General features: G+C 36.4%; 1 protein-coding gene across 2 annotated transcripts in view; it reads left to right on the top strand.

Moving 5' to 3' along the window:
• MIER3 (MIER family member 3) overlaps positions 1–24,403 on the top strand; it is a 33,393-nt gene extending 8,990 nt beyond the window's left edge. For both annotated transcript variants that reach the window (XM_049649486.1, XM_049649485.1), the window contains 10 exons: positions 4,383–4,517; positions 6,277–6,397; positions 7,535–7,620; positions 7,816–7,888; positions 9,863–10,014; positions 13,501–13,582; positions 15,066–15,160; positions 19,955–20,082; positions 20,160–20,302; positions 20,408–24,403. In XM_049649486.1, coding sequence (XP_049505443.1) covers positions 4,383–4,517; positions 6,277–6,397; positions 7,535–7,620; positions 7,816–7,888; positions 9,863–10,014; positions 13,501–13,582; positions 15,066–15,160; positions 19,955–20,082; positions 20,160–20,302; positions 20,408–20,865 — 1,473 coding nt within the window. In that variant the 3' untranslated portion in view covers positions 20,866–24,403. The remainder of the gene's footprint in view (positions 1–4,382; positions 4,518–6,276; positions 6,398–7,534; positions 7,621–7,815; positions 7,889–9,862; positions 10,015–13,500; positions 13,583–15,065; positions 15,161–19,954; positions 20,083–20,159; positions 20,303–20,407) is intronic.
• Positions 24,404–24,885: the final 482 nt, after the last annotated feature.

Here is a 24,885-nt window from a genome sequence, read left to right as displayed (position 1 = left end):
TTGACTGTATTAGTGAAGTTTCCACTAAGATACCCACCTTCTTTCTCAACAGATGATCATAATTATTTTTATAGAGAAAGTAGCGTTTTCATGAATGACTACCTAGAATCTCCTGTTTGCCCCACACATACAAATATAACTTTTGTACTCATTCTTTCTTCTTTCTTTACTGTCCGTAGAGTATATGCCACATCCCAGGCTAACTCTTAATTCTATCCCTCATGCTCTGAGTCTGTTCTTCCCACTTATTTTTTTTTTTTATTTCAGCATAGCAAGTCCTACTCATATGTTTCCTACATTTGGAAGAACTTTTTTTTAAATGCTTTATTAAAATTTTTTTTCATGTTCATGTTTTTTGAGAGTGAAAGTGAGTGAGACTGTGTGAGGGAGGGGCAGAGAGAGAGAGTGGGAGAGAGAATCCCAAGCAGGCTCCATGCTGTCAGCACAGATCCTGATGCAGGGCTCAATCTCATGGTGAGATCATGGCCAGAGCCAAAATCAAGTCAGATACTTAACAGACTAAGTCACCCAGGAGCCCTAGAAGAAATTCTTTTTAACCTGTGTTATCTTTAGTGATTCTTTTTTTATAGTGTATGTACTTTTCCCCCCTCTATTCAGTCCTCAACTTTGTTTCTCCCAATAGTCTGTAGGGTCACCAATAATTCCTGATTGATAGGTACAGAGAATTCATGTCTCTCTATATCTCAATTGATTTCTCTTTGATATTTGACTTAAGTGACTATCTCTGGTCTCTCCATAGTTGTTTCTTCCTTAACTTACGTAATTCTGCTTTCACCTAGTTCTGCTCTCCAGTATCTCCCTCTGTTGTATTTATGGGCTTTTCTTCCTTTGCCCATGTTTTAACTAATGGCATTCCCCAGGCCTCTAGATTTTGTCTTCGCACTCTGTATGGCCTTTCTGGATGATCTCATTCAGGCCCACTGCTTCAACTTTTGCCTTGAATTATCATTTACCATCCTACCCTCCACCCTCAAGTTCATTTGTCTGATGTTTCTGTTTCATAATGGTGCTATAAGTATTTAGCCTTTTTGGGCCAGAAACGGGCATTTCATGTAGACTTCACTGTCACTTACATTCACTTTATCATGTAGGCCAAGAAACAGATTCTTTTTTCTTAATTTCACTCAGATAATTCCCTTCCTTAGTTGAGGTTCTCATTCTTGGACTCCCCCCAGAATGTTACTTTCAAAATGCATATTTTGTTTAAAATTTTTTAGATGTGTCCCATTGCCTTTAGGGTAATATATCTGAAAGTTCTTCTAATAAACTATATATTCCTTTCTCTTTTCTGTCTACCCTCTCAACTTCTGTGGCTTTAAATATCATCTAGATGCTAATAAATGCCAGATTTATATCTTTAGCCCAGCTTGATCCTCTGAGCACCAGGCTCCTGGCCAAGTTGACTCTTTTGCTTAGATGTTTCATAGTCCTCTCAAATTTAACTCGTGTCTTCTGCAGGACTCTTAATTTTTTTCCTTCACAAACCTTTCCTTCAGTCCTTTCTATCTCAGTAAAAGTTATCACCATGCAGGCAGTTGCTCAAATAGAAATCTGGGGAATCCTCCTTCTCTACCCCTTTCACTCTCACATCCCGGAACTCATTTGATTCCACCTCCGAATGTATATCATCTATTTACTTCTCTCCATGTCTGTATCACTACCTTAATCCAGCGTGAGGCTCTTAGGTGGTCTCCCTGTTTTTTTCTTACCTCTCCATCTTCTCACACTTTTCTTTATGTAGCTGCCCAGCATTGAAGAAGAAATGAAGTCATGGCACTCCCCACCTGCCTTTTTTTTTTTTTAAGTCTCCATTTACTTCCCACTGTCCTGGGAGTAAAGGACACTGTCTTTCCTTTGACCTGGTGAAAGTAGATTCTCTACATTATTCTGTATTTCAGGACCCTGTTTATTTCATTGCATTCATCATAATTGGCAATTCTGTATTTGTGCATTGTCACTATCTCTGCGCCCCCCCCCCCCCCCCACCTTTTGCACTGACTGTAAACTGTAGAAGGGCAAGACCTGTTTTCATACCAGCACTTGGCACACTGGCCTACTGGCACACAGTAACTGTTCAGTCAGTGTTTCTTATGATATACCATGAGTCCCTAGTATACAGCCCTCATCTGTCAAATCCCTCTTCATCTTTCAAGACTTAGCTCAGTCTTTCCATCCTATGTGGTACCTCCCTAACCTCATGTATTCCCATGAGGAAATGCCATTATTCCCAGAGTGTAGTTCTTCCCTTCTCTGTACTCAACAGTGTATAGTGCTAATTCCAGAATTGATTAATGCAGCCAACACATTGTATTATAGTTGTTAACTTACCAGTTTCTTCCATCAGGACTACAGTCATTGAGAGCAGGGATTTTTCTATAAATTTTCTTTTCTCTATCCATAGCTAGTAGCCTCTGCACAGTATCTAGAATGCAGTAAATTCTGTATTGATGGAAAAGTGGACCTGCCTGTGTATGATGAGTGAAAATTGACATCTCCTCAGGTCACGGAGAGAATCTGAAACTTCTGAGGTTTTGGAGAAATACTGATGACAGGTGGTTTGCAAAGGCTGCAACCTAGTCTCCTCTTAAAACCAATATGAGCCAAAGGGAATAGGCTGCATGGAGTCTGCAAGGAGCAGGGCTAAGGAGACTCTAAATCTGATTCTGGGCACGTTTGAGGGGTTCTGTTCACTGATTCAGGAGAAGAATAATTCACGAGGTTTCCTCATGGCATGGGTGAACTTCTGTCCATCCTGACCATCCAACTCAATTTGTGCTGACTCCATGCTACCAAAGCAGCTTTTTAACTGATTTCAATCCCAAGCTGAAAGGATTTCATGAGTGACATGATTGGTATGGTCACTGCAAAAGGCACATGTCTCCTACAGCAAATTTACAAAGTAGCATTCTGTCCTAAACCTTATTCCAAATTCATTTCGCTTGAATCTGTTTTAATAAGGCACAGTGAAAAATGTAAGTTCTAGTAGACCTATAAAGGTGAAGGTCAGGTTCTTGGGCACCCCCAGAGCCTGAATTCCCTGTGGGGCCTGGTGGGCAATCAGTGGCTTTCTAGAATCATCACTGGCTTCTCTCAGCTCACTTTGTGATATGCTGAGGATATATTTTACATACTCTGCTTTAGCATTTCATGCTTTTTGCATCATGACTTAGGCATTTTGCCTTAAAAAGAAAACTAAACCCATAAGCAAGCTTAATGAATCTCTTAATAGATGGGCATAAACATCTTTACAATATTGAAAAAATTAGTCTAAAGATACGTTGTTTTGTGTTTATATATTTGAATAATTATAAATAGTTCTATACACTTTAGTAGTTGAATTAAGATATTTTTAAAAAGGAAATACACTCCTTATTTTCTGATGGATTAGTTGGGGGAAGAGGGTGCCAGTATGTGGCACAGCATAGGTACTCATTACACAGGAAGCATTGCAGCCAAAGTATGTGGTTTTATCAAAGCAGTGCTGCCAGTAAGTGGTACTAGGATTTGAACCCAGAACTGAGCCTTCTGTTTTGTCACCTGTAAAATGGTGGTAATGATACAAACTTCAGTAGATGGTTATGGAAGAGAAACCTAAAACAACTATACAGAATATAGCTATGATAGTAGTAATATAAAAGGATAATTTTTAACAGTAATATATAAATATTGTTGGTGTTAGTGAATGCTCAGCAGTGGTTTCCCTTCAGGTATCATTTCATTAATATGAAGAATAAACCAAGTGGTCAACTGTTAATTGCGAAGAAACAAGCTAAAAATTACGTGAAGTTATTGATTGATTAATTGTGAATGCTTTCAAGGCAAATCATTATACCAATGTGAATGCTAAAAAAATAAAAGTCACTAAAGCAAATATTTGAGGAATTTTTTAAAGGGTGAAATGATAGGGGGGCCTGTGTGGCTCAGTTGGTTAAGCATCTGACTTCATCTCAGGTTGTGATCTCCTGGTTCGTGGGTTCGAGCCCTGCACCAGGCTCTGTGCTGATAGCTCAGAGCCTGGAGCATGCTTTGGATTCTGTGTCTCCCTCTCTCTCTCTCTGCCTCTCCCCTGCTCACGCTCTCTCTCTCTCTCTCTCTCAAAAATAAATAAACATTAAAAAAAATAGTGAAATGATGCTGGAAAATAAAAATGAAGATGTTAATTTTTAAGGCTTTTGTTAATATGTTAATAAAAGCTCTAAGTCTTTAAGCCTATTTTCTAGCAGTAGTACAAAAAGAAAAACTAAAACTTGGCTTTGATTTGATACTGTTGTTTTGTTAATCTGTTTTATGAACATTAAGTTTATCTGTACTTCTGTATTGTGGCATTTACTGAGTTTATGTTTGTGCCTTGGCTTGAATAGGAAGGAAACATGCCTCTAGAAGATTTACTGGCATTCTATGGCTATGAACCTACAATTCCAGCAGTTGCAAATTCCAGTGCAAATAGCTCCCCAAGTGAACTTGCTGATGAACTACCAGACATGACACTAGACAAAGTAAGTAACAAACATTTAAAAGAAAACTTCCAGATCCAAAAATAGCCATTATCATTGGCTGTTTTTTATTAGTTTCCTTTTAATTGAAAGCATTTTATAATTCTGAAATGTAAACTTCTTATTGGCCCCATTGCTCTTGTCATTTTGGTGACCCAATTTAAATATTGTTTGGATTTGATCACACTACTTTAAAAGTACTAATACCTTCCTGCTGCTTTGTATGTTTGAGTGTTCTCCCCCAATTTTTTCTTCCCTATGTTGATATATTGTGTCTAAACTTAGATTTTGCCCTCACTTCTTTTGATCCTCTGACTGCTTGAACGCATTGATTGATAAATCCCTCAGAAGCCTTCAAACCAAGCTGACTTAGATGTGGAGTGGTTAGAGAGAAGTTCTGTTTTGTTGGGCTCTGTGAGTGACAGCAGCCACAGTAGACAAGGCCATTGTGACGTATCTGTAACATTGTTGGTTGTGGGGAAGGCATAGTTCCTGCTGAGGAAAGTTCACACAACCATGGTCTCTGCTAACTTTCTTTGGTCTTTGGAAAGCTTTCCTTGCCTTTCAGATATCAGGCAGGGAGAGGAATCCACATCTTGGAACCTCTTCCTGTAAGTTTTGTTGTTCCCCCTTTCCAGTCAAATGTGATACTACTGTACCATACCTTAATGACTATAGTCACCTAGCGAATATTGAGTGCCTACTAGGTACCAGGCACAAGATAACTATATACTTAAATAATAAATTCAGATCTGTTCTTTTAAAGTTATATCACTAGTCAGAGCTTTTCATTAGTTAGATTTTTTAAATTATTGGAAGAGAAGAGTTTGGAGAAGTTTTTGGTTTTGTTTTATTTATGTTGGCAGAAAACTTAATTGTTAAAAAAAATTTTTTTTAATGTTTATTTATTTTTGAGAGAGAGAGAGAACAAGCACTAGTGGGAAAGGGGCAGAGAGACAGAGGGGGGACACAGAATCTGAAGCAGGCTGTAGGTTCTGAGCTGTCAGCACAGAGCCCGACGCGGGGCTCGAACTCACAAACTGCGAGATTGTGACCTGAGCTGAAGTCGGACGCTTAACCGACTGAGCCACCCAGAAGCCCCGAGTTTAATTATTAATCATTTAGAAGTAAGATTATTTTTGTTGTAAAGTCACTAAAACTTAGCCTGCAGCTTCATATGAGTTTTCTGTTTATCCATAAGTTATGCAAAATTGTTTGTTAAAAGTGTGTAAGCAGTAAAGTTATTAAGTATTATATGTAATTAAATATTAAGTGTTACCACTATTTATGTATATGAAGTAAATTATAAGAGCATTTCAGACTTACTTCTCTCAAAACTAAGGGGGCTTCAACAGATTCTTACTTGTATCATAATACCATAGTAATACATTTATGAGTAATATGAAGACTTTTTCTTAAATTGATGAGTTGTAATAATTTTTTTATTAAATTTTTTTTAATTCTTAAATATTTTTGGGGCGCCTGGGTGGCTCAGTCGGTTAAGCTTCCGGCTTCGGCTCAGGTCATGATCTCATGGTCCATGAGTTCGAGCCCCGCGTCGGGCTCTGTGCTGACAGCTCAGAGCCTGGAGCCTGTTTCAGATTCTGTGTCTCCCTCTCTCTCTGACCCTCCCCTGTTCATGCTCTGTCTCTCTCTGTCTCAAAAATAAATAAACGTTAAAAAAAAAATTTAAAAAAAAAAAAAATATTTTTTATGAGATGTAATAATTTCTAACTCTAACACTGCGTTCCTATTCTTATAGGAGGAAATTGCTAAAGACCTGCTGTCCGGTGATGATGAGGAAACTCAGTCTTCTGCAGATGACCTGACACCATCTGTGACGTCCCATGAAACTTCCGATTTCTTTCCTAGGCCTTTACGATGTAAGAAACCCAGTCGTTACTGATTAATAGTAGCATTGATACTCTAGCTCAGGTACACTTAATGGCATTCAATAGTTTGTCAGAATATTCTAAGTGTTTTCTTTAATTGACGTGCAGTCCTTTAATAATCCAAATAAGATTATCACTTTTTTTATTGGGATAGAGGTAAACTAATATGTCCTTTAAAAACCTAAAGTATTTGTTTAGTTTTGCAAGGCTGTATATTTTCTTTCCCAAGATTCATCTGTTACTATGGGAAATGATTCTTCAGCCATGAAATTTCATGGACATTTTTTGGACTTCTCTTAAAAGGCTCTTTACTCTCCCAGTTTTGAAAACTATCAGATGCTCAAAAAGTATTTTTTAGCGATTTATTTCTTTATTTTTTCGTTTTAGTTCTTGGTGTTATCTCTTAATGTATATCAGTAATATTGAAAGGTTTTTGAAGTGAAATAATTTCTTATCTGGAAACTTGCTTATTTTTTTAGGTATTTTGATTGTAGAAGAACTGTTCACTTAACAAATGCAAATACATATACGCTTGTATGTGCACAAAAACATAATTTTGATGGACTTAATGTGCATCTTGGTCTATGTCCCATTCTGGGTTAGTATATAATAAGACCTCCAGTGCTTTCTCTTCTTTTTTAAGGTGACTGTAGTGGTTTTCCTTTTACCTTCCCAAACTCTTTGACAAGACCAAAAATTTTTGATCTTTATTTTTGAGAGAGAGAGAGAGACAGAGCACAAGCAGGGGAGGAGCAGAGAGAGAGAGAGGGAAACACAGATTCTGAAGCAAGCTCTAGGTTCTGAGCTGTCAGCACAGAGCCCAATGCGGGGCTCGAACCCACAAAAGCAAGTTCATGACCTGAGCCGAAGTTGGACACTTAACTGACTGAGCCACCCAGGTGCCCCATGACTAGACCAAAAATTTTTAAGGATATATACACTTTCTTAGTATTTTCAGTGTCTTGTTTTGACTGGTGTTAAGATCTGAGAATAGTACAAGAAGTTGAGTATATTTGTGCTACTCTCATGTATTCAGATTTTTATAATGTACCACGTGCCAGCTGTTCTTCCGGGTGCTGCAAAAGTGGGCAAAAAAACCTTTTTAAAATTTACTTTTCTTCTTTTAAGCAAATACTACATGTGACGGAGATAAGGAATCAGAAGCTGAAGATGTTGAAACAGACAGTGGTAACTCACCTGAAGATTTGAGGAAAGTAAGTTGAATTACCATCAGAAGTTAGTGGACTGTTTGGACTAACATAACTTTTAAAAACATTTCTGAAGTAACTTAAGATAATTTTGTTGTTACAAGATGAAATTTCTTTTGACTTGTAACTGATTGATAAATTGGAACTTGTTTTTCAGAATTTATTTTTATAGGGTGTTTTTACTTCTGAATTTTCTTGTAGGAAATAATGATTGGTTTACAATATCAGGCAGAGATTCCCCCGTACCTTGGAGAGTATGATGGTGATGAGAAAGGTAAGGAGGCTTTTGATTTTGATATTGATAATATTTGGTAGGCTGTTACCCCTTAATGTGTTTGTTTAGTTATCTGATTATATACCAGCCTTGGCAGTATAAAGATAAATTTGGAGTCAGTGAAAGTTTGGGACTGACTTAGGAATAATATATCGAAATGAACTTCGAAGCTTGGAGAACCACTCTTTTCTCCGTACAGTGCTTCTTAGCCTTACAGGTATGCGAAGGCAACTGCTAAAGTAGTGGAACGTCTCTGAGGGTGCAGCTGCTTGGCCCACATCCCACTTTAGTAGAAGTGGGTAGAATCTTACCACTTGAGATAATGAGTATTTGAGAGATAAAATCCTCTTGGAAAGACAATTCTTAATGAATAAAGAATATAGATGAAATTTTGTGTGAGCCCTGAAAGAGAAGGTGGTAGAATACAAGGATTCTTCTTGTTTTGTACACCCCTACTTAAGTGTAATCAGTTTTTTCTTCACAATTTTGCTAGGTCCTAGTTAACAGTTGGTTCTGAAAATGTGGTGGAAAATAAAGATACAGGTACATTTCCCTAGCCGAAATTGGAAAGCCTGTAGATTTGGCCATGTGCATTTGACCTTTTCGCTAATGAGTTTATTTGTTCTTATGACATGATGGGGCCAAAGCGTCACAGTGATACAACCCTTCCTGACTCTTTCTTCCTTTTCTTTGTTAGCTCATCCTCTATTTAAAGGAAGGAAGGAAGGACTGGCTACTCTAGGGTTCTTAGCCTTTTCAGTCCCTACCAACAACATTTTCCTAAACTGCTTTCAAAGTGATATTATCCCAGGGAAGCAAACAGTAGTTGATCACCTTCAGATGCCCCAGTTGCCCACCTAAATGCCACACAAACCCTGGAAGTCAAATACATGCTTAGCAGCTGTCAGTTCTTAGATTAGACGTAATGGAGGTAGTCATCTCTCAGTTCTACACATTCAGGAGGAAAGATATACCTTCTCTATACTTAGAGGGAATAAACCCAAACTATTTTACCTATTCCAGTTTTGACCGAAGAGGAAAGACTGGTTCCAGAAATTTACATGAAAAGTCAGTCTTATTATTTCACAGGCATATTTTATTTTTAACTTTCCTGCTCACTGGGAGTGATGATTCCTGTGGTGATTCACAACAGTTGTGAATGTAAAGCACTTATCATGGTCCTTGGTACATAGTGAGATTTCAGCAAATTATTTTATTACACACTTGAAGAATGCATTGCACTTGAAGCAATGGGATAAGTACTTGGGCCTCTGTGTTACTTAATTTTGTGAAGTAGAAGCTTTAATTATGGTGGCAATGTGGACATTGATAGAATATATACCTTATTTGAGTGACATGTCACTCATTAGTATATCAGCCTCTTTAAGAGATTTTGGAAAGTTTACGTCTCTTAACTGTTAATCATTCATTTTTGATTAATTTGCTTCCTCCTTTAAATAAAATTCACCTTTTGGGAGGAAATCAGTAAAGTAAAAACCTACCTTTCTTAGGTATTTCATTATTGGCAGATATTTTGGTTTTTATTGATCTTTGCTTGTTTTATTTCTTTACAGTTTTTAACCTGTATATAATCATCATAAAGACAGGGAGTTCAGTGAGGTTATTAAAGAATTTTCACAGGTTATTTTTACTCCCTCATTAGGGAGAGTATAAAACCTCTCCTCTGAGTTTTACATTAGATTTTACAGGGCATAGAAAGCCTTCTGATTGGATAGTAAATCCAACCAGCGAGAAAGCTACTTGCTCTAGCCACTGGAACACTTGGCCCTTAATAAAGTTAAAAAAATTTTTTTTAAACCTTTACCAATGAAGGACTCACCTTGCCAGACAATCAAATTGCTTGTGTCCTCAAATTGTCCCAGTGTGTAGCATATCAAAGAAGAGGAAGAACAGTTTGTATACATCTATGAGCATGTTCATTATTTAGTATGTTAATGGGATTTTCTTTATCAGTGTATGAAAATGAAGACCAGCTACTTTGGCGTCCTGGTGTGGTTTTGGAGAGCAAAGTTAAGGAGTACCTTGTTGAGACCTCATTAAGAACTGGAAATGAAAAAATAATGGATAGGATATCTGCAGGAACACACACAAGGGACAATGAACAGGTATTCTTCAAATTTTGTTGAAACAGCAGCTAACTAGTCTCTTCTTGATTTTCTTATATTCAATTAAAATATTTCTTACATGTGAACTGGATATCTCTTTTTCTGATAGATTTTAATTTTTTTTTAATGTTTTTATTTATTTTTTGAAGGAGAGAGAGACAGAGCATGAGTGGGGGAGGAGCAGAGAGAGAGGGAGACACAGAATCCGAAGCAGGCTCCAGGCTCTGAGCCATCAGCACAGAGCCCGATGCGGGGCTCGAACCCACAAACTGTGAGATCATGACCTGAGCCGAAGCCGGACGCTCAACCGACTGAGCCACCCAGGCGCCCCAATTTGTTTTTTTTTTAATGTTTAGTTCTTGAGAGAGAGAGAGAAACAGAGCGCGAGTGGGGAAGGGGCAGGGAGAGAGAAGGAGACACAGAATGTGAAGCAGGCTTCAGGCTCTGAGCCGTCAGCACAGAGCCCAGCACGGGGCTTGAACTCATGAATCATGAGATCATGACCTAGGCCGAAATTGGACGCTTAACCAACTGAGCCACCCAGGTGCCCCCTGATAGATTTTTGAAACTTGGAAAATACTGGCTTATAAAAATTCCCAAGAGCTGGTAGCGATAACCATTCCATATTGTTTGATGTCTTCTGGTCTTTTCTTCTATGTATATGTGCGTATCTTAATTTGAGTCACTTACTTTCCTTTGCCATTGAAAATTCTTTAGTATCTCATTCCTGATGATTTTATATATTCCATCTGTAGCTATAATGTCACTTAACTTAAACATTCTCTATGCTTAGACTTGTAGGTTTTATAATAAAGATAGTCTTTGGATTACTCTCGAACTTTATTCAGGAAATGTTTGAAAGTATTTTGTATTAAGATTGTATAAATTTGCTTTAGGAGCATTTGTTAAGCACTGTGTACCTATAGATGCAGAATACTCCTGATTGTATGTGGGATGGGGCTGGGAGTAATACCTATTAGGGCTTTTTTTTTTTTTTTTTGGATGCCCCTAGTTTTGCCCTCTGATACCATTTTGCCCCTCTTGTATACTCTTCACCCTGTATCTTTAGCCTAGATGATCCTAACTGAAATGAATATCCAGTGATAGTTGGACTCAGCCTTGAATTCCCAAGTAACATAGAGAAGTTATAGAAACTGAATTTCAGAGTATCTTTCACCTGTCAAAAAGAAATCCCATTGGGTTTTTGTACTGATAATCCATGAAACTATAAATTAATTTTGCAAGAATTAGTGCCTTTAAAACATTAAACCTTCCAGTTCAAGAACATGGTCTGACTTTCCATTTATTTTATTTTTTTAATCACTCAAATGTTTTTGTTTGTTTGGGAATCACATCCATCTAATTAACTTAATTCTTCAATATTTGAAATACTTACGTGATTTTAATACTTTTGTAAATGGGATCTCTATTATAATTGTATGTTAATATAGAGAAATACCAATTTTTAAAAATTTACTTTTCTCAAGCTGTTGAAACTAATAATTTTTCAGTTGTTTTTATCAGGCTTTCTGGTCTTTAAGTAGCCATAACTCAGAGATGTTTGGTAGTGATAGTGATTTGAGGCCTGCTTTTGATGGAAAGTAATCATCTAAGGTTTTTACATTAGGAATAATACCAGTGTGGGGCACCTGGGTGGCTCAGTCAGTTAAGCGACCGACTTTGGCTCAGGTCATGATCTCATGGTTTGTGAGTTCAAGCCCTGTGTTGGGCTGTCTGCTGTCAGCACAGAGCCGGCTTTGGATCATCTGTCTCTCTCTCTCACTGCCCTTTGCACCCATGCCTGCTCTCTGTCTCTCTCCCTCTCTCTCAAAAATAAATAAACATTAAAAAAAAAAAAAAGAAGAATATTGGTGCTTGGTTTGATATAGGTTGTCTTTATTGTAGTAAGGAAGTAACCTTCTGCTTACACATATAATAGTTTTTGTCTTTGCAGCGCCTGGGTGGCTCAGTCAGTTATGCGTCTGACTTTGGCTCAGGTCATGATATCACAGTTCGTGAGTTCAGTCCCTGCGTCGCGCTCTGTGCTGACAGCTCAGAGCCTGGAGCCTGCTTCGTATTCTGTGTCTCCGTCTCTCTCTGCCCTTCCCCTGCTCACACTCTGTCTCTCTCTCTCAAAAATAAACATGAAGAAAAAAGTTTTTGTCTTTTTTTTTCCATTTTTTTTTAATTTTTTTTAATGTTTTTGTTTATCTTTGAGACAGAGAGAGGCAGAGCATGAGCAGGGGAGGGGCAGAGAGAGGGGGAGACACAGAATCTGAAGCAGTCTCCAGACTCTGATCTGTCAGCCCAGAGCCTGACGCGAGGCTTAAACTCACAGACTGTGAGATCATGACCTGAGCTGAAATTGGACGCTTAACCGACTGAGCCAGCCAGACGCCCCTTTTCATGTTTATTTTTGAGAGAGAGAGAGAGACAGACAGACACATAGTGTGAGCGGGGAAGGGGCAGAGAGAGGGAGACACAGAATCTGAAGCAGGCTCCAGGCTCCGAGCTGTCAGCACAGAGCCTGACTCGGGGCTTGAACTCACAGACCATGAGATCATGACCTGAGTGAAGTTGGACGCTTAACCAACTGAGCCACCAAGTGCCCCTTTCTTTTTAAAATTAGAAATGGATATTGATTTACCAGATGCTCTTTTAGCAGATAGATTGGTTTTTTTTTGAAGTTTTTATTTATTTATTTTGAGAGACAGCACGTGGGAGAGGGGCAGAGAGAGGGGAAGAATCTTAAACAGGATTAAAAAATGATACGTTTCATAGTAGACAATGAGACTGTTATAAACCCAAGTCACTAAAATACCCATCCTCTTCCAGGCTAGCTGCTGTTTCCTTATATTGACACTCTAAAAGGCAGGGAGTAGGTGATGTGAAGAACAAGACCATATTTATACTAATTTTTCCCACCTGGAAAAATCATCTAAAATAGGGAAATTTCCCCAGCTCAGATGGCCTGACTATAAAAAATAAAGTCAAGAGTGATACCAGTGGGTGACTTCTGAGGGGTAGAGTGAAAATGAACAAACTTCTGAGATACTTGAGTCTATCATCAGGATAGGTATGTAGACTAAATGTTTGGACAAACATACCCTCAAATGTCTTACATATTTTTTTTTTTTAATTTTTTTAACGTTTATTTATTTTTGAGACATAGAGAGACAGAGCATGAACGGGGGAGGGTCAGAGAGAGGGAGACACAGAATCGGAAGTAGGCTCCAGGCTCTGAGCCGTCAGCCCAGAGCCCGACGCAGGGCTCGAACTCATGGACCGTGAGATCGTGACCTGAGCTGAAGTCGGACGCTTAACCGACTGAGCCACCCAGGCGCCCCATGTCTTACATATTTAGAGAGTATTTCAGACAGTATTTGTCAGGACTGTTACTGGTCCTGGTTGTTTGTCTGTTTTAATGCTATTAAGTATGAATTTCTGATAATTTTTATTGAATAGTTTTTTTTCTTTCTCTTGTAGGCATTATATGAACTTCTCAAGTGTAATCATAATATAAAGGAAGCAATTGAAAGGTACTGCTGCAATGGAAAGGCATCTCAAGGTAAGCAAAGCTTGGGATCAAGAGAGGGAAATGACAGGGGATCCTCATTTGGGGAGTAGAATAAGCAAAGTATTATAAAGGATGGAGCAGTCCTGTAACACTTTTGTAAGATCGGTGTTCATCTTCATAGCAAATAATTGTTTCCTTTTCTTGCCCTCTATTTTTAGACGTACCAGAGATTTTTCAAATACACATTAGTTACCCCCCTGTCACCTCCACTTTCTTGAAGAAATAGTTACAGAACAAAGCAGACCCCAGAGATGACAATATATCCAAAGTAATTAAAAAGAATGATTTTTATGATTTCACTGAACAAAAAGTTGTTTTTTTAAACCAAACAGGAAATGGAAAGGAGATTAAAGATAAAAAAGAAACATGTATAAAATATTCCATTGAATTTATTACAAGAAGGGTGTTTTTAGTAATCATGTAATAAAATTTTTACAGCGCTTAGGTTTTGCTTTGTGTGTGTCAAGGAAAATGGTTAACTTTAATTTCAGTAGTTTTGTTATTATATAAGTGAATTGCATGCACCATGGCTTTCATTAAGTAAGTAGGTAAAGAAATAATACTCTAATATTATATAAATGGCTTGGCAAAAATAGAAAAGCTGAAAAGAGTATGTTTAAACTTGTAGGTTGAGACAGTCTTTTGGAATGTTTCCTTATAAAAGTTGCTTTTTTAAAAAACTTATTTTAAGCTCTCCTAATGTTGAGAACTAAATACTGGGTTTTTTTCTTGAGTTCAAACTATGTTTTATCTTTATGGTGGACTATTCTTCATGGGGATGTGGTCTCCCATGTCTTTGAGGAAAAAACTCCAAGTCTTCTCTGCCCCAAATAGATTTGAGTTTATTAATGTTAGTGTCTTCTGGGAAGTTGAATGGGATTTAGTGTTTTGAGAACATGGGCTGTTTCTTATTCCTGTTAGATTTCCAGAGTGTAGCACTCTGCAAAAAGACTAAATAAATATATATTGATTACTCATGGTCTCTACTTAAAGCACTATGGTTTTGATATAATAGCAAAATAAGGAACTTTTTTTCCCATAAAGGAAATAACCTTTTTTTCTAATTAAAAAAAAAATGTATGCTTATAGTTTAAAAAAAATTAGAAAAACAATGAGCATAAGTTAAAAAAATTACATCCTTATCCTTTCATGCAGGGAAAAAAAACCTAGTTTTTATATTTTGGTATTGTAGATTTTTAAGTAATATTTATAATGTGTATACTTTAGGTAATCCTAACTGAAATCATTGGATTACAGAACTCTGTGTGTGTGTGTGTGTGTGTGTGAGAGAGAGAGAGAGAGAGAGAGAGAGAGAGAGAGGGAGGGAGGGAGGGAGGTACAGGGAGAGGGAAGGAGTTAGTTAATGGCCTTTTATAGGAGGAAACATACTGAAAGTAAACTAGCAATTTGCATAAAAGATGTGAGGTCAATCAATACATCTTTTTTTTTTTTTTTTTTTTTAACATTTCTTTAGATGGAATGACTGCATGGACAGAAGAAGAATGCCGGAGCTTTGAACATGCACTCATGCTTTTTGGAAAAGATTTTCATCTTATACAGAAGAATAAGGTAAATTAGGCAGATTAGTACAGATTGCTTAGTAATTACAATGAATATAAACAAATAAGTTTTAAGTCACTTAGGACAAAAGAAAGGAAGAACTTGTTAATGCTCTCCTGACGTTAACATTTCTCATATTACTCTAAACATGACTGGGATTTGCCAACACCTACTCCTGGGAATGCTGATAGTGTACTCACCTATCTTTTGACACATATAGTTGTCATATTCATAGAATATGGATTCACTTGGGATGCCTGGGTGGCTCATTCCCATTAAGTGTGTGCCTTTGGCTCAGGTCATGATCTCGTGATTCATGAGTTTGAGCCCTGCGTCGGACTCTGTGCTGACACCTCAGAGCCTGGAGCCTGCTTCAGATTCTGTGTCTCCCTCTCTCTCTGCCCCTCCCCCGCTTGCACTCTGTGTCTCTCTCTCTCTCTCAAAAATAAACATTAAAACAGAAAAGAAAATGGATTTACTATATTTTCCAGGTAGTCTTAGTCTTTTACCATTTTCCTTGACTTTGATTTCTTTCTAAGCTATTCAGAGGTTTGTGTCCTCAGAAATGTTTCCCTTTAGTGGCCAGAACTGCAGTTGCTGAAAGAAGAAACATTGGTTACTAAAAGCAACTATAAATGTTACCACAGCATGAAATGCTGGTGAGGTTGTGGAGCAACAGGAATTCTCACTCATTGCTGATGAGAGTGTAAAATAGTATGGCCACCTTAAAAAGACAGTTGACAGTTTCTTGAAAGACAGTTTGGTGTTTTTTTACAAAGCTAACCATACTCTTCCCATATGATCCGGCAGTTGTACTCAGTGGTCTTTACCTGAAGGAGTTGAAAACTTATGTCCACACAGAAACCTCCACACAAATATTAATAGCAGCTTTAGTCATAATTGCCAGAACTTGGAGATAATTAAGATGTCCTTTGAATAGATGAATTAACACACTTTGAGAGGTAGATGGATAAATACACTGACAGATCCATTCCATGGAATATTATTCAGTGCTAAAAAAGAATGAGCTATCAAGCCACAAAGACATGGGGGGACCTTTAAACGTGTATTGCTAAGGCAAAGAAACCAATCTGGAAAGACTATATACTGTATGATCTCAACTATATGACATTCTGGAACAGGTAAAACTATGGGGGCAATAAATAGATTAGTGGTTTCAAAATTTTTCGTGGAGGGAGGGATAAATAGGCGCAGTACAGAGGATTTTTAAGGCAGTGAAATTATTTTGTATCATGTTATACTGATAGATGTATGTCATTATATATTTTTCAATACCTATGTAATAAGTAATGACTGAGTGAACCCTAATGTAAATGATTTTGGGTAATAAACCCGTGCCGGTATAGATTCATTGATTGTATCAAGTGCCACTGAGGTGGGGAATTGCTAGTGAAGGGAATTATGCATGTTTGGGAGCAGGAGATGTATGTGGGAACTTGGACTTTCTGCTCAAATCAGCTGTGAACTGAAAACTGCTCTAAAAAATAAAGTATTTTTTAAAAAGTGTATGTGTGTGTATATTCTAGTAGTTTGTAATAATTTTCATTAAAGTATGCTTTGTTTATTATTATCTCTCTTTATCCTAAAGGAACATAAGATTCTGAAGTGTTTAGATGGGTAGGTCAATATTTTCTGCCTTTTTCATTAATAGACTTTGTTTTTTCGGGCATTTTGGTTTACAGAAAAATTGATCAGAAAGTACACAGGGTTCCTGTGTATCCCCTTACCCCCACATACACAGCTTCCATTATTATTAATATCTTACATTAGTGTGATATATATGTTATAATTAATGAATGAATATTGATATATTATTATTAACTGAAGTCCATGGTTTACATTTGGGTTCACTTTTTGTGTTGTATGGGTTCTGACAAATGTGTAATGACATGTACCATTACATGTATAATGATATCCACCATTATAGTGTCATACAGCATAGTTTCCCAGCCCTAAAAATCCGTGTACTCTAACCTCTTCCACCCTATTCTTTCCCTCCCTGCAGCCCTACTCCTAACACCTGGCTTTTTACTGTCTCTATACTTTTGCCATTTCAGAATGTCATATGGTCGGAATCATATAGTATGTAGCCTTTTCGGATTGGCTTCTTTGACATAGTAATAATGCATTTAAGGGTTTCTCTATTTTTTTTCATGGCTTGAAAGTGCATTTCTTTTTATCACATTTCTTTCTATCCCATTGTATGGATATACCATCTTATCCATTCACCTATTGGAGCACATCTTGGTTGCATCCAAGTTTTGATAGTTATAAGCTGCTATAAACATCTGGTTGAAGGTTTTTGACTTCTTTGGCTAAATGCCAGTGAGTGGGATTATATGGTAAGAGTATGTTTGGTTTTGTAGAAAACCTTCCAAATGTCTGCTAAATTGGCTTTACCATTTTGTATTCCCACCAGCAATGAGAGTTCCTGTTGCTCCACAACCTTGCCGGCATTTGTTGTTGTCAGTGTTTTAGATTTTGGGTGTTGCAATAGGTGTGTAATGTATCTTGTTTTCTGCATTTTTCTGATGACATATGTTGTGGAGCATCTTTTCATTTGCTTATTTGCCATCTGTATTTCTTTTTTGTAAGGAGGTGTCTTCTGTTAAGGTGTTTAGCCTTTTTTTTTTTTTTAGCCTATTTTTTAACTGAGTGGTTTGTTTTATCATTGAGTTTTAAGTGATCTTTACATAATTCCAATAACAGTCCTTTATCACATAGGTGTTTTACATATATTTTCTCCCAGTCTTTGGCTGTCTTTTCATTCTCTTTTGCAAAGTAGAAGTGTTTAATTTTAATGAACTTCAACCTAACAAATTTTCTTTTATAGATCATGCTGTTAGTATTACATCTTAAAAGGCATGTCATCCCCAAAGTCATCTAGATTTTCTCCTATGTATTTTCACTAGTATCACACTGTCTTGACTCCTGTAGCTTTATAGTAAGCTTGAAGTTGGGTACTGTCAGTCCTCCAGCTTTATTTTCTTTCAGTATTGTGTTGGTTATTCTGTTTTTGTTTTGTATTGTTTGCCCTTCCCATATAAACTTTAGAATTAGTTTGTCAGTATTTACCAAATAACTTGCTGGGACTTTGATTAGAATTGCACTGAATCTATAGGTTAAGTTGGGAAGAGCTGACATCTTAACAGTAATGAGTCTTCTTATCCATGAATGTGGAATATCACTCCATTTATTTATATCTCTCATTTCTTTAATCATATTATAATGTTCCTTACATAGGTCTTGCATGTATTTTGTTAGATTTATACCTAAATATTTCATTTTGGGTGTGCTAATGTAAATGTTGTGTTTTTAAATTTCAAATATCATTTGTTCATTGCCGGTATATAGGCAAGCAATTGACTTTTGTGTGTTAACTGTGTGTGCTACAATCTTGCTATAATCGTTTATTAGTTCCATGAGTTTTTTGTGGATTCTTTGGATTTTTCTTTGTACGGTCATGTCATCTGTAAACAGAGACAGTTTTATTTCTTCTCAATGTGTATACCTTTTATTTTTCTTATTGCTTTTGCTAGATATTCCAGTATGATGTTGAATTGTTTAATGCCTTTTTGTATGTATGAAAATCTTATGTTTTCTCAAAGATGAGATGAAGTATTTAGTGAATAAATAAAACTTTTTTAAAGAAGGCTGGGTTGTTGAAGTTAAAATAAAACATAAGTTTTACAGTGACTTAGGAAATTTATTCATTTATTCCATAAATAATGAAGTTCTACAATTTACCGGACGTTGTTTTAAGCACTAGGAATACATCAGTGAATAAGACAGGAAAGTTCTCTGTTCCCAAGAAGCCTATGTTCACCACAAAGACTTCTAGTTAATGATGTTTATTGAAATGTACACTTTATTTCTTGGCTTAGAAAGCTTGTTCCCTGGAAACCAATTTGACAATAAACTTCATATATTGGGAAAAAAAAAAAAGAAAGAAAGCTTGTTCCTTATGTTATGCACTTATGTCATGATCAGTAATCAGGATAGAGATGCTAAAAGTTCCTCATGGGATACTGATTAAGCAGTGGAGAAAGTATTTATTAGAGAAGGACACAGAATTTTGTCTGTATGTTATAAACTTATACCTTTAGCTGCATATAGTTTGAACAGCCCTAGTCTGGATATGGAGACATGTTGGTGAGGCTCCAATTTTATTGTTTTTGTTGTTGTTGTTACCAAACTCCTGTAGCTGTGAACCAAACCCACGTTGAAGGAAAACACCCTGCCTTTAGCTAGAAAATCATCTGAAATTGCAGATGCAGTAGAGTGCTGATCCCTTTTCTAAGAGTTTTTAGTCTCTTTTGCATTATGGAACCCTTTGATAATCTGATGAAGCTGCAGCCCTTTACCCCGGAAAAGTGTACCTACATATAATTTTCGGATTTAATAGATGCCCATTAATCCCATTCATGGACCCCTCAGGGTTAAGGACTCCTGCTGCAGTCAGAATCACAATGAGTGTTCAGTGAGGAAAAAAGTAAAGGTTGCCAGTGTTTTAGGATTTTCAGCATCATTTCTGGGTACACATTTATTTTATAAACTAATACATTCTGATTGAAATAACAAACCTTGGCCTTTTGAAGGTATCCTTATTATTAAATAGTATAAATATAAAGACTTTTTTTCTAATAAAATGTTCAGAATTTCATAATTTGGGAGATAGAAAGTAAGACCCATGGATTGAAGCTATAGTTGTATTAAAAAAATTACTAAAAAATGGATTGGGTTTGTTGGTTTCTATTGAAAAATTCAACTTTCTTTTGTTAGGTGAGAACTAGAACAGTTGCTGAATGTGTAGCATTCTACTATATGTGGAAGAAATCTGAACGTTATGATTACTTTGCTCAACAGACAAGATTTGGAAAGAAACGATATAACCATCACCCTGGAGTTACGTAAGTACCGTGGGCTTTAGAGACTTTTGTTTTAACTCTGATATGCAGTCATGAAATTATTGGGGTATGTTTTTCAGGGACTATATGGATCGTTTGGTAGATGAAACAGAAGCTCTGGGAGGGACAGTAAATTCTTCAGCCTTAACTTCTAATCGACCTGAGCCTCTTCCTGATCAACAGCTGAACATTCTCAACTCTTTCACTGCCAGTGACTTGACAGGTAAAATGAGCATCTTTTTGTGTTCTTCAGCTTAGGGCAAAATTGTGTCTTCTTTGTTTCATGACACAGGACAACTTACTTAAACCATTTTCCATTTCTTTTTAGCTTTGACCAACAGCGTAGCAACCGTCTGCAACCCCACGGATGTTAATTGTTTGGATGATAGCTTTCCTCCATTGGGCAACACACCCCGTGGACAAGTAAATCATGTGCCTGTCGTAACGGAAGAGTTACTCACCTTGCCTAGCAACGGGGAAAGTGATTGTTTTAATTTATTTGAGACTGGATTTTATCACTCGGAGCTAAACCCCATGAACATGTGCAGTGAAGAGTCAGAAAGACCAGCAAAGAGATTGAAAATGGGCATTGCTGTTCCTGAATCCTTTATGAATGAGGTTTCTGTAAATAATTTGGGTGTGGACTTTGAAAATCACACACATCACATCACCAGTGCCAAAATGGCCGTCTCTGTGGCTGACTTTGGCAGTCTGTCTGCCAGTGAGACCAATGGCTTCATCAGTGCCCATGCTCTACATCAGCATGCCGCCCTTCACTCTGAGTGACACGAGTGAGGATCCCAGAAACAGTGGGTGTGCAGAACCAGTAAACTTGAGGAAAGGATCAGGTTTGCTTAGTCTTTCACTGGAAGTTTGAACCTTTTTCACTATGACATCAGTGATGTCAGTATGTATAGAACTATATCTTGATTTATCAAGAGTATTTTCATTTTTCAATCCATAAATGTGGAAATGAACTATGATCAGCAGAGTTGGGAACTAAGATTGAACTCTGTGGTGCAGCTTTAAGCTCTGCTTATCTCTTCCTCATCCCCCAGTACCTCTTCTCCACTCCCTTTTTTTCTATTCTTTTCTGTTCCCCACTGCCCTCACTCCCAATTTTAAAACCTGTAGACAGAGGCCACCGGCTCAAAACCAGCACAGATGTTCTGAACTGAATGGAGTGGCTTCTTTTCGTGTAAATTCCTTTTGCCGTAATGGATGCAGTGGAATAACAATGTTTACAGGTACCGATCCCAATCCCTGCTCAATGTAGCATTTTTTGGTTTTATTTTCTTAATTAAATAAAAGCAGGGGTAGGTTTCTTTAAACTGCACAAACATGCAAGGATTTTTTAAAAATGGAAACTTCTCTCATGTTATTCAACTAGAGCACTTCAGTTTACAAAACAGCAAGTCCATCTTTATGGAAGCCAGCACGAGGAACTGCGTGCAAATTATGAAGACACTTGCTTGGATCCTGTTTCAAAATTCTAGACCAGGGCTACCTTACACAGAATCTGTCATTTTACTGTGGGAAGAGTTCTGTGTACCTTCATTGATTGGCTAAAAATTTGGCTTTTGAAGATGTGGTATTTAGATGGGGTTTTGTCCACCATTGTCAAGATTATAATTCTAAAAATCATACTGGTATTGATAATTTAGTTTATCCTGAGGCAACTGACTTGCAGGACACAGTCTACAGAGCCTAGGATGTTGCCACTCAATGGTTTACATTTGGGACACTTCTTATGTTGTTTGTAGCACTGCAGTTCAAAGTGTTCATATTTTGGAGGGACTTCTAGATTTTACACTTAATGCAGTAGAACCTTGAAGTATATTTAAACTTTTTTTGTTTAGCTTGAACAGTTGGCAAGAAAAATGTGAGTTTCTGTCTATTGACATAGAATGGTACTTTACCACTTTAAGTTTTAAAAACTGATAGACGTTCAGATGCATCTCACACTCAGTTTTATTTCTATTCCAGACATTGTGAATGAGAAGCCATTGTCATAAACTTTGGCCATTTTTGCTCTATAGATATGCATCTTTAAGTTAAAAGGTGAATTCACATGATACACAATACAGTATTAGGATGTAATAAGCTTTGCTTTTATAGTTCAGTTACAATGGAATTTTGCTTTTTTTTTTTTGCACCATCTTAGTTGAAATTTTCAATTTCTGCTAGTTGTTGTGCTTTGCAAAAAACTTAAATGTTTGGCTGCATTGCTGATATTTGTAAGTATAAGTCGCTTCAAGGTTGTGCTGATGAGTAGATAGGTTGTAGTGACCTTAGTAGTGATGGAAAGGGAGGGTATTTATTATAAAAACTGTGAACTGCAATGACATCCTTAGTTTTGGATGATGTGTATTCCTATTTTTGTTTGCAGCATTTTAATGAAGATTGCTTTGAAGTGTTTACGCAGTAGCATATTTACTATAAAATTTAGTTTAGCACAGTGGACAAAAGTAGTTAAATTAATAACTTAAAATCAGTCTCTAATTTATACATCTAAAGTCTAGCATTCCTGTATGCACACAGTAAATAATGGGTAGCCTGGGCTCTATGTTGCTTTCAGATATTTTTATCCAAGTTATCAGCTTCTTATTGCTGTGGTGTTGTGCTAAACTTTGAACCTTATTTCTTTTGTTAAAAATCAGTATACCTTTTATAATTTAGTAAGATACTGGCCATAATCTTCTATTGTTATAACTTTAATTTTCACTCTGGGTTTACAGTGGCTGGTTTGTGTAAAATAATTTACACAAAGATGACTGAATGCTAATACCAGTTGCACTTAAATGAACATGCCCATTCTCAGTAGCTGATGCAGTAACATAGTCAGTTTATCTATGCATTGCTGGGATCTTGATATAAGATGGAAACAGTGTTTCTTATCTAAAGTTTTGATTATCAGCAAGTTGAATGGACACTTTAGTTATTTAAATAAAGATTTTTGACCAAAATCCAGAAAATGATATGAGAGAAAAATAAATTCCAGCTAGTTTAATAGATTTTTAAATGTCAATCTGATTTTAGCCTCTTAGAGAGTGCTAACTAGCTGGTAACGTTTACTTTTAATTCCTTGTTAAAATGAGGCAATAATTTGCAAGATTTTTGTATATATATGTAAATTCTTCATATCTTTTTAGATCTAATTCAATATTTTCTGACTGCTTCCGCCATGTATAAATACCATTTTTGTGCATGCTTGATGTGACATTCATAAATTGTACCACTATGACTTTATCCATGTAAAATAGCTATTTATTGAATTTTCTTTTAAAAGCTGGATTTACTGGGTTTTGTTTCCTCCAGTTAAGCATCTTAACAGAGAATTTGTTACTGTTTATTAGAAGAATTGCGTTTGAGAGCATGAAAATAACTGATTTGCAATTTTATGAGGAAACAATAATGCCTTTATTATCAAGTGTGAAGCACAATTCTTATAACAAACTGTGATAAATTCTTTTGTTTTCTTTTGCCGCATTATTTTCTTATGAACAAACCAAAAATCCATGGTGAGCAGTTGTATTGTTGGCTGATGTATCTTTTATGTACAGGGAATTTGAAGAGGACAACGGATCCATTTAGGAGTGTAACTGGTGCTGTGATTATAGCAATACTTTTGTTAGTCGTACGTCATCTTTTCCATGCTAGCATTTTAAATGTTTAGTTTTCCTCTTGTCACGGTCAACTGCTGAAATTACTTGAAGGATGTAGAATACTGTTTAAACAATACTAAAGTGTGTACAATTAGGTCAAAGAATTGTGCAATTGTTTCCTTTTTAATTTTTAAAATTGAGGGTCATAAATATTTGAGAACGTCAGATTTAATAGAGCATAGTGATACTATTTAATTTAACCAAAGTCTCTAGTGAATATTTCAACTTTGAATGTAAACTAATGAATAAACCTGACCACCAAGGAGATTGTTTGCCCAGAGTTTCAAAGCACATTGTCTACAAATGGAAATTGAAATAATTTATAAAAATATTGACATTACTATGTTTTTTAAAAAGTTCTTAATTTTTTCACTAAAAGGAAACTATTAGTTTTATTGTTAAATATGGTAGATATTAAAATTCCTCTTAGATGACCAGTGATTCCAATTGTCCCAGTTTGAAATAAGTATCCTGTGAGTATGAGATTAATTAGTGACAATCACAACAAGTTTTAGTATCAGATGTTCAAGAGGAAGTTGCTATTGTTGCATTGATTTTAATATTTGTACATAAACACTGATTTTTTTGAGCATTATTTTGTATTTGTTGTACTTTAATACCTGGTGTACAGTTCCAGAAATAAACATCTGGAAATCTTTTTTTTTTCTTGGTTCGTGTGAGTATTTGCCACAATTAGATTTTTGTTTAATGAATCATAAGCTATAACTCATGGGACATGGGTAGATATTTAACCACTGTTCGGTTGGTTTTTGAGGCAGTAAATAAGATATTTGATAGATAGTGACAAATGGCAGATAAAATACTTTTTCTTTAAATCCTCTATAACAAATTTCCATATGGAATAAAACAGCCATCCCAAAATGAGGCTAGCTTATACTTTCAATGTAATTCAGGAAATATTTGTTGAATGTCTGTTTTGTTTCAAACACTGTTGTAGGTAAGTATGTCTTTTAGGAAGACGTGATGTCTATTAATTGTGTTGTTATTTGACAATGTATTTATGGTAAACTAGTCTTTCTTATCCTAGTATACATAGTTTAGTAGCCTCGTAGAAACCTTTTCAAAACCTTCATCTTTCAAGCTGAAGATCTCTTAGTCTAATTTCACAAATTTGTTCGCA

This window comes from Panthera uncia, assembly GCF_023721935.1.
Source record: "Panthera uncia isolate 11264 chromosome A1 unlocalized genomic scaffold, Puncia_PCG_1.0 HiC_scaffold_17, whole genome shotgun sequence".
Taxonomy (NCBI): domain Eukaryota; kingdom Metazoa; phylum Chordata; class Mammalia; order Carnivora; family Felidae; genus Panthera; species Panthera uncia.
Note: the sequence above shows the minus strand (reverse complement) of the source record. Positions and strands in the feature narration are given on the sequence as shown.